General features: G+C 53.9%; 1 protein-coding gene and 1 long non-coding RNA gene across 2 annotated transcripts; one reads left to right on the top strand and one right to left on the bottom strand.

Moving 5' to 3' along the window:
- The first annotated feature begins 5 nt into the window (after window positions 1-5).
- On the top strand, window positions 6-1,938 carry LOC143695332 (uncharacterized). Its single transcript, XR_013184432.1, has 2 exons — window positions 6-525; window positions 1,131-1,938. It is a non-coding gene; the product is annotated as an uncharacterized LOC143695332 (long non-coding RNA).
- A 5,198-nt stretch (window positions 1,939-7,136) lies between these two features.
- LOC129127113 (hemoglobin subunit alpha-A) lies at window positions 7,137-7,976 on the bottom strand. Its single transcript, XM_054643520.2, has 3 exons — window positions 7,819-7,976; window positions 7,466-7,670; window positions 7,137-7,364 (listed from the first exon to the last, which is right to left on the bottom strand). The coding sequence occupies exons 1-3, from the start codon at window positions 7,911-7,913 to the stop codon at window positions 7,236-7,238; spliced, it is 429 nt and encodes a 142-aa protein (XP_054499495.1). The 5' UTR covers window positions 7,914-7,976; the 3' UTR covers window positions 7,137-7,235.
- Between the last annotated feature and the right edge of the window lie 1,951 nt (window positions 7,977-9,927).

The following is a 9,927-nucleotide window of genomic DNA, read 5'->3' as shown; positions in this document are numbered from 1 at the left end:
ATCCCGGGCACGGTGCCGGTGCGGCTCCCGGCTGCGCTTCTGAGCGCCGGGAAGGCCGGGGAAGGTGGTAGTTGGTACTTGGAGATCAGTTGAAACTGGAATCACAAACATGCACATGGCTCGGTCGTGACCGGGCAGCCCACCATGCCCCCGCTCAGACGGGAATCACTGCGGAGGCTCAGCCCTTCAGCTGATGGGTGATTTAATGCTCGTTTCTGCAAAGCCCGTTGCTTTCTCTGCTCTCACGGATCTGCCATGTTCATAGGATTCACGGGAGATGTGGCTTTCATAGGCACGGTCAAGTCATTCTCTGATTTTCCAGCTGATTTCAAAAGAGTCAAGGATTTTCTTTTACCTGCGTTTTCCTTGGCATACGTCTGATGTGTTCCCCAGCAGAAATAATGCAGCTTGGGGACAATCTCGAAGTCCTTGCTCAGGCAAAAATCCCACCACTCCCTCACTGGTCAAGTCCTCCTTAGCTGAGGACTTCAGAGCTGTTTCCAGTCAGCCACGAGCTCCCTGGAGGTGGAGTTTCTTCTTCTGGAGCTCAAAGTCTTTGCTGCTTGCTATCACAAGACTTTACTCTTTGTAATAAATTCTTGGGGCATGGGAAGGAAATCCCCTGGGGAAGTGCCTGCCATTTTCCAGGAGCTCTGACACCACCAAAATCCCAGTCAGAGCAGGCTGTGTGCTCAAAGCTGGCAATGTCCTCACCTGATTTAGGAGAAGACTTCCCTGAAGTCAGCCCACAAGCTGAGCACATAAAGCTCAAGGGATGGGAAATGACTATTCTGCTAATTTCCAGCTTCAATTTGTTCACTGCTTGTTCATTTCCCCTTGCCCCTGTGTGATACTATCCTTGGATTTTCAGAGCTCTCCTTCTAAGAGAAAAACAAATAAACCCTTCTGTCCCCATTCTACATTAATTTAGCCTTCAACTCCACTTCTAAAGATATCAGCTCATCTCCAATCAGCACTTATGAATTACTTTCTTGAAATGCCATTTCTAGTTATTTTCCTCTTAAAAGAGAAAAAAAAAAGTCAAAGACCTGAGCATAAATTAAGCTTATCTAACACAATGCAGAGTCAGATAGATCCACAATGTGTTACAATATCTATTTTTTTCACAGCTTGGGTCCCTTGGAGATGCTTGTTCCCAAGAGAAGCATTCCAGTGTTCCCTGTAACTGTGTGGATGGATGCTGTAGGACATGCCACCTCCAGAGTGACAGCTGCTCCAAACACATGGGGACGTGCAAATGTTGTCACTGGCTCAGTGACTGTCTGGGCTGCTCCTTTTCCCTTTGGCTAAGCAGCCTTGCAGCCTCAGAAGGGGTGAGTTTGGGCCAGGCAGGGTCTCCTTTGGCTGCAGAGCTGGAGCTGGGGCTGAAGCTGGAGCTGGAGAAGCTGAAGCTTCCTCCACTTGCCCAGTCAGTGCATCACAAAGACCTGCAGCCAGGCAGAAGGTACAGTGGCACCTGCCTCATCCTGTGCGGCATCAAGAGCCCAGAGGATTCAGAAAATCACACAGGGGATTCTGTCTGTGCTGCAGCCTCAGGAACCGTGGCTGTGCTGGGGTCAGGGCTTCTGTCTGAGTCAGTGACACTCTGAAAGTGGTGTCGGTGTCCCTGTGATGGTCAGGGCTCACCACTTCTGCTTCCTGCTCTGTGGTCCATGAGTCCTGAACACAGCCCTTCACATCAGGAAGTCAGACAAAAGAGGAAGACCCTGTTCTGGAGAGTGTGCTTCCTACAGTGCTTCAAACAAGCCTGTGGAGAAGTCTGGATTGGATACTGGAAGTATCCCTCTTTGAGGCAACAACCTGGAAAAATAAATAATGGTGGCCTGTGCAAATTGGATTTATGGAGCTTTAACAGTGCTGACCCATGAATTTTGATAAATACATTTCTACTATTAATAAAGGCACTGAGCTGCTCAACTATTGAGGGATGTCTAAAAGCTTTCTGGATGAGCAGCTGCAATGCACATTTTGCTGTATTGCTTTCCATAAATCCATAGCTGGGATCCTCCTGGCCATGTGCAAAGGTCTCTGGAGAGCACAGAGCTGGCACAGTCTGCTCCCCTACCTCTGTTTGATCCTAGTGCAAGGAATAAAAAAAAGTGTCACTGACTGGAAAACTCTGTTTTAACTATTTTCAGCTAGATCTGCATTGAATTGTGTCCACCCAGCAGCTTGACTTGAAGTCACTGTGACAGGGGAAGGAAGAGAATAACGAGGAACTGTACCCCAGGATTAGGGACCAAAACTCTGCTGTTAGAGTTGCACAGTTTTAGCTTTGGACAGAAAAGTCAAATGATGCTCCATCACTGCAGGAGGCTGCTGAAAGGATATTTGATGTACTCTGTGGAACTTTGCTATGTGCAGCTCTCAGTGTTACTCACAAAAGGAAAAACAGAAGGTCAATCCTTTCAGTGTAGATAAAGAGGGTGACCTGGATAGGGAAATGTGATCTAAAACAGAGGAGGCTGAACTTAAACTGGCTATTACAGCTCAGGAAAAAGATGCTAGAGTCCTCACTGATGGTTTGCCAAAATTGTAGCCTTGATGTGCAGAGAAAAAAAAATACAGTGGTGACATCAGGAAGGGCTTGGGCTTGCAAAATAACAAAGAGAGCATCTCCTGCCTGTTGTGTAACAGCTTGGTGCACCCACATCTGTGCAGGTCTGGCCTCTGATCATGGAATCCTATAATCATGGCATAATTTGGGTTGGAATGGACTTTTAAAGGTTGTGTAGTTCATCACCTCTGCCATGGACAGGGATGGCTTCCACTGGGTCAGGTTGCTCAGAGCCCCATCCAGCCCTGGTCTTGAAAGTTTCCAGGGATGGGGCATCCCAACCTCTCTGAGCAACTTCTGCCAATGTTTTACCACCCCCGCTGTAAAAACTTCTTCTTTACATCTAATTTAAATCAAATCTCTTTGTTTGAAGCCATCACCCCTTATCCTATGGCAACAGGACATCTTAGGATGTGAGAACACTGTGGATTTACAGCCCTGAGCAGGGCAACTGACATCAAGGGGATGGGGTAGCTGCAATACAAAGGGGTTCTGGGGAGGCTGAAATTTTTCTCTGGAGAGCAAAACATGCCAGCCCTACAAAATCATAAAGAGAATGTGGACCTGGTGCATGATGAGAGTTAGAGGCCATTGATCAGCCTGCTAGATTGATTTTAAATGGGTAAAAAGGACTTTATTTGGAGCAGGTGGGAGAATGAACTTCTGGAACTCACTGCCACAGGAGGTTGTGGAAACAAATGGGATCAGCAGGTTTATAAAAGGTAGAGCAAATTCATGAGCAGCAGCAGGCCAACAGACAGATGCTGAAGGTAACAGGCAGGAATGCAGCCTCTGGAATTGCTGTTACTGCTTGTGTGGGAGCTGGAGGAACACAACCAAAGCTGGGCCCTCCCCAGATGGCATCTCCTGCTGCTGAAAAATGCAGAAAAACAACACAAGGAGAGAGGAAGCACTGATGTCACCAGCAGAGCACTGCCTACATCTCAGCTCCAAGCAAAATCAGATCTCCCAGGTGGTTGCTGTGTGGTAGGAAGACAGAGCAACCAGCAGGAAGAAAGATTTTGCATTTCTATTCAATTTCCATCTCTGTAGTGAAAATCTAATCAATGCTCATTTTCTGTCTTCTACCACTTTTCCTTTTTCCACTGGCAAAACAGCCAGTGGAGGAGGTGGGAGGATTCCAAAAAGTTTGAATTAAAGTATATTTCAATCATTCCTTATTTTCAGATTGCTTTCCTGAGGAAAAAAATCCCCTCTACCTCAAAAACTGATGGAAGCCACCTCCAAACATTCAATATCTCTGGGAAAAGAGGGAGGGGGATGGGGTCACAGGAACAAGACCTTAGTGTCTCTTATTGTTAGCAGGGTAAAAGGAGGAAACCAAGGAACCACAAAACAGTTGGGTTCAAGTAAAAAAAAACCCAAAGCAAACAGTGGGACTTTTAATCAAAGAAAGAGATGAGTAATAATCATGGCCTTTGCCAAGAATGAATCCTTTCAGATGAGTCTGTTTTCCTTCCATAACAGATTCCAGTTTTTTGTTTACCATCATTATTTACTGTTCTGTCACCAATAACTTGTTTTGTAGTGGAGAACATCCTTATTATTCCTGAGCTGGAGGGGCTGTAGGCACTGGCTTAAAATTCAAAAGAATTCAGACAAATCAGGGAGGAAAAATCTTTTTTCAGCAGGAAAGATCTGACATTTAGGAAAGACTGGCTGTCCAAATACACAGCAAAGAAGCAGAAGACCTATTGGCTGCACCACTCATGGGTAACACTATTGCCATATTGAATTCCAATATGGGATGCATAAACAAGAACAGGCTGTAAAACACATGATGTTTTCCCTCCTCATTCCAGCAAGAGGATCTCTCACCTGATCCCCTAAGATCAGCTTCCAGTGAGGAATTAATTCTCTATCTTCCCACTGCTTGTTTGCTAGATCCTCCTTGCTACTGGGAAGATTGAAAATTCATGGAGAATTCCTGTTAAAGTCCCCTAGGATGTTTGACCTCCTCCAGGAGTGTGTGTTTCTGTGTCTCTCTCCAGGACACACTCCTTAGGGACATGACTATCTAGCCAACATAATAAGATTAGAATCCAACCTATCTGGACAATGCTGTTGGCAGCCCCTCAAGAGCCTGCTGGAAGTCCTGTGATGGGGTAAGTCATTACCATCAAGCTCATTTCCTGATGTTGTTTAACTCCTCTCTCAATAAAAATGAGCTCTGAGATGCCACTTGCCTTGGTGTCACCACAGAGCAGAACACTGGAGGTATCTTTGAACCCTGGGTGCTTTGTCCATCAAGAATGAATGAGAGCTGAGCAAGGCCTGCAGAGAGTGGAGACATCAAAGCAGGCATGACCTGGAGATACTCATCCTCTTTCTTCTGCTGAAGCTGCCTGGTGTGATTCAGCTTCCTGAGGGCTGCCATGCCTGGATCAGAGGGCTCTGTGTCCAAATCCACCTCCCCAGTGTCACTTGGGGCTGTTTCAGGCTGCTGCTGCTGCTGTGGCAATGCAGGAGTTGCCTCCAACTCTCTCCTCAGCACTGGAGCTGCAGCAATGCCAGCTGCAAAACCAGCCTGGGACAGCACCAGGTGAATATTTGCCCTGCTGTGCTCCAGAGCACGGCTGCTGTGTGGCTGGTGGGTCCTGAGGCAGCTGGGCAGGGATGCCAGCTCAGGGAGTGCCAAGCTGTGGTCAGTGTGAGTGTCCCACAGGGCTGGGACACAGCCACGGCCACCAAGGGATGCCCAGTGAGGGGACCCCTGTGCTCTGAGCCAGAGCAGGGGGGCTCGGGGCTGGAACTCTCAGCAGGGCACAGGGGCTGGTTGGGAGGGGTCCTGCACCCCCTCCAAGCTGGCAGCAGTGTCCCCAAAGCCCTGGGGATGTGGGGCTGGCTGGAAGCCCTGGCTGGCAGCCCTGCTTCTCCCAGCCCTCTGGCTGGCCCCGATAAAGCACCACGGCTTGAGGTCCCCATCTTGTGGCAGCAGGGACAAACGGCTGGGACAACACGAGCTCAGTGGTTCCCCGGCCAGGCAGAGCCCTGGCAAAGTGCTGGAGGCAGGACACTGTCACTGCCACCCGAGTGTCCTGCCTGAGGTCACAGCACGGCTCAGGAAAGTCAGAAGCTGAAGCAAGCTGGGAACAGCTCTCACCCCTCACATACACACTGTCCCCACATTGCTCTCACACCTTCTCTCCTGTACCCACCATGCTGGGGACCATGAGGGCCCTCAGTGGCTGGGTCTGGAGGAGTCCAAGTCTGTGCTGGATTTGATGCTGGCCCTTCCCAATGCTTTCCACACCAGTTCACACCTCCTTGCACACCTGTGTGCCCTGAGTCCCCACCGTATCCTGGTTCTCCATGACATCCCCTGGAAGTTGTGCTACAGCTCTGCCTGGGTGATGTTCCTGGCTGGAAGGGTGGAACCTGCTCCAACACCTGCTCCATACAAAGGTAGAGATTGGCCAGCGATGCCCTGACTGGCTTTCTCCTCCCTTCCTCACTGTGCTCAGCAACAGAGGGTGTGTGGGTTCATGGCACCTGTGGTGCTTTGCAGAAGAGACCCTGAAGAGCCTCCTCCTCTCTTTGGAGTTATTGGAGTTTCTCCTGTCTCTGTGCATTCACTGACAGCGCCTGGAGGCCATGGGATTATGGAAGAGGCCATCCTTGCCAGTGCCAAGGATCAGAGGAGCCTGTGGCAACCTTGGCTGGCTTTGTGAGCCACCCTGGGGCTTCCTTGATCCTTCCCCTCCTCACTAAGGACCTCCCAGCCCTTACTCAGCACCTGGCAGGTTGTAGCCTCCTGGGACTATCTGTTGCCCAGTCTCCCACCACACCCACAGCTGGAGGAGAGCCCACACGTTCCTTTATCAGCCCCCACCACGGCCACCCTGCTGTGGGCTGCGATAAGGCCTGGGGGGTGCAGACACCAGCACAACTCCTGGGCTCCTTTTTGTGGGGCCCTGTCACCTCCCCACATTGCTGGATCTGGGGCTGAGCCCCATCTGCTCCCCTTGGAGCTCCCCAGGACCCTCCACAGTGACACCCAGCTATGGGCCATTTGGTGGAGGCAGAAGAAGTCTTGCACCCCTGCACAGCCCTGCGTGCTGGGTGTGCAAGGAAAGATGTCCTGGCACAGGGAGGTCCTCAGGCCATTCCCACTCTGCTGCCAGGCAGAGAGTCACAGGTGCCAGGAGCCCCTGTACTCCTGTGTAGATTTTCAGGAGAAGGTGTCCTCCAGCTCTGTCCTGAACAAAGGTGCCCAGGGCTGGTGGTGCACGAGGGGATCCCAATGTGGAATTCTGGTGGGACAGCCTGGAGCTGCAGGGAGCCCCAGATCTTCCATGAGTCTCTCCCCTGCACTGGTGCCTAGAAATGCTCTGTTTCCTCCCAGAGCCCCATGGCAGCAAGGCAGTGTCTGCCTGCTGGACACCACCCCCAGATTCTGCCTCCTCTCAGGGACAGCAAAACCAGAGCCCATTTCCTCCATGTACCCACCTGATGGGGAAACCTCCAGTTCAGACCCCCAGAGCACATCCCTCCCGCTCCCTTCCCGCGGGCAGCACACAGAGCAGGACACCGGGGCTGCAGCACAAATGCAAGAGATTTTATTTCAGAACATTTGACTGCTGGCTGTCGGAGGGCTGGTGGGGTGTTGGCTCCAGCTCTGGCCACAGCACACGCCTTAACGGTACTTGGCAGTCAGCACGGTGCCCACGGCACACAGGAACTTGTCCAGGGAAGCGTGGACCTCAGGGGTCAGGAGACCGGGGTTGCGGGTGGCCACCGCCACCAGGAAGCACTGGCCCAGCAGCTGGAAGGCAAAACGATGTGGTGAGCAAGGGCATGAGGCAAGGGAGCAGCCAGGAGGTGCAGGAGGGAAGCTGGGCTGGTCACCCCTCCCCAGACACTCACTTTGAAGTTGACAGGGTCCACACGGAGTTTTTGGGCGTGGAGGTCGCTGAGCTTGGAGAGGGCACCAGCAAGGTCATCGATGTGGTTGACAGCTTCCACCAGGGCGCCCGCCACCTTCTTGCCGTGCCCCTTGACCTGGGCAGAGCCCTTTCCTAGGTCGAAGTGGGGGAAGTAGGTCTTGGTCGCGGGGTAGGTGGCGAACATCCTGCAGAACAAAGGGGTTCAGAGACAGGTGAGACAGGACAAGGTGGCAAAGGACAGCGACAGCTGCGGATGGCGACAAGAGGGGGCAGATGCGAGGGAGTCGGGGCTGGAGAGAAGAGAGAGGGTCACACAGGGAAGAACCACGATACCTCTCCAGGGCATCGGCGCCATATTCGTCGGCCTGGCCGCCGATTTTGGCGAAAACGCCCTTGACGTTGGTCTTGTCTGCGGCGGACAGCACCATGGTGTCACCTCCGAGTCGGCAGCGCCAGCACGGGTGTCCCCGCTGCCCGCCGCCGCCCTTATATGCGGTGCTGGGGCTCCGCCCGGCCCGGGGGTGCTGGACCCCGGCCAGGCGGGGCCGCCGCCCGCCCTGCCCTCCCCGCCCCGCTCCGCTCCGCCCGGGCACCGGCACCGGCACCGGCACCGGTGCCCGGGCTGGCATGGGTTGTGGTTAGGGTCTGCACTGGCACTGGCGGAGGAGCCCGTGTGTGTCCCCTGGCATGGGACTGGCACAGCCTGGATGTGTTCTGGCCGGGTGTTGGCACAGCAGCGTGGGGGAGTCTGTGCCCCACACAGCCCCGTGTGCACCTGCATGCACAGCCTGACCATCCAGCAGCCTGCACACACCCCCCGAGCTGCCCCAGGACACACACTGCCCCTCCAGGCACTGCCAGCTGCCACCTGCACGTCCTTGCACACCCTGTGCTGTCCCTCTGCCATCCAACACATCCCTGTGCACGGCTGCCCCTCTGCACTCCCTGCTCTGGTTCCTCTGCACACCCCACACCCGTGTGCCCCAACCACCCCACAGTGTGTGCTCTCTGCAGCCCCTGCTCCTCGAGGCACTGTCAGGCCAGCAGAGCCCGGAGCTGCCCTGCCCCAGCCCCTGCCCTGCACTGCCCTGCTGCTCTGGGGCACTGGGGACCCTGACATCTGGCAGGGGGGACACTGGGCAGAGCCACGGGGTCAGCACTGGGCACTGCAATAGCTCTGGGAAGATACCAGGGATCTCTGTGGTCTGTGGTGAGCCCCGTGTGCTCCACATGATGAGGAATGTAACAAGGGCAAGGAAGATGAGGGTGGTGAGGAAGGCAGGGAGGGTGAGGGGGCTTGCAGAGCTCACGGTGGGCTCGGCAGGTGGCGCAGACCAGCAGTGACAGCTCACACCCGTGTTTCCTCCATGGCTGAGGCTCTTATCATTTGTGTTTGGGGGAGATTAGCTCGGTCTGGCACCGCTTCAGAGTGGGGAGGGAGGGCTGGGGGGCTGATTTTCTGGGAAGCAGCAGCAGCAGCAGCAGGGCAGTGGCTGCTGCATGTGTGTGCATGGGGACAGCTGCCAAGGCAGCAGAGCCCTTCAGACTGGTGTCACAAAAACAAACGGGTGGAAATGCACATGAGCCCACTGGGATGTGGACTGGGGTGTGTTTGAGGATGGAGCACAAGTGCTGTGGGTTCACCTGCAGGTGCTGCCACGCTCAGGGACTGCCAGGCCTGTTTGTGAGCAGGCAGGGTCCCTGCATGCCCCCACCTGCCTCCTGCCCACACCTGGACACTCAGGCACCTCTCTCCTGCAGGATCTCATCTCCTCCCTCTGGTGTCACAGCACAGAGCGGACCCAGGGCTAATTTAGTACCTCGTAGCCCTTCACCTGTGATCACTGATTCTTTTAAAATTCAGGCTCCAAAGTCCTGAAACCAGTGTCCCAATACTGGACTGCAGCTTTGCCCATCCCATTCCTACCCTGCCCAGGTCCCAGGGGAAGAGCAGACACCTGGGGCAGGTGTGGAGGTTCTTCCCTGGCAGTTGACTGGGATTTGTGGTTCAGGAGCTTGAGTCCCAGAACAGTCTTTGTGCTTAATGGTCTGCGGTGGACTTTTTTCACTCCATGAATTCTCAGATTGCTTCTGGAGCTCATGCAAGCACTTAGCTCCTGCAGCACTCCTAATAAAGCCTTAAAAAGCCATCTTGATAGATGGAGACAGGCAGGATTTATCCTACACCCCCATCACCCCCCAGGAATCCTTCAGGGGATGCAAGGATCACATTTGGCACAGCCTTTGCCCTGCTCCCTGGAGGATTGTAGGCACAGCTTCACTCCCTGGGTGCTGCCATCGGCTGCATCCCGTGCTGGGGAGGGTTGGGAGCCAGCAGGGCCCTGGGGACACCCAGGGAGCCCAGGGCTGGTGCTGCCCTTCCCGTACCTCATCCACCCCACCCGCAGCCCCCTCCCTCCATCGGGAACACCGCCACACTCC

Source organism: Agelaius phoeniceus, chromosome 16 (genome assembly GCF_051311805.1).
Source record: "Agelaius phoeniceus isolate bAgePho1 chromosome 16, bAgePho1.hap1, whole genome shotgun sequence".
NCBI classification, from domain to species: domain Eukaryota; kingdom Metazoa; phylum Chordata; class Aves; order Passeriformes; family Icteridae; genus Agelaius; species Agelaius phoeniceus.
The sequence above is the reverse complement of the archived record's forward strand: the minus strand, read 5'-3'. Positions and strand labels throughout refer to the sequence as shown.

Coding starts and splice junctions, on each gene's coding strand:
- LOC129127113 (XM_054643520.2), bottom strand. CDS start 7,913: ATGGTGCTGTCCGCCGCAGACAAGACCAACGTCAAGGGCGTTTTCGCC. Junction 7,671..7,818: donor GGCGCCGATGCCCTGGAGAG/GTATCGTGGTTC, acceptor TTTGTTCTGCAG/GATGTTCGCCACCTACCCCG. Junction 7,365..7,465: donor TGGACCCTGTCAACTTCAAA/GTGAGTGTCTGG, acceptor TTTGCCTTCCAG/CTGCTGGGCCAGTGCTTCCT.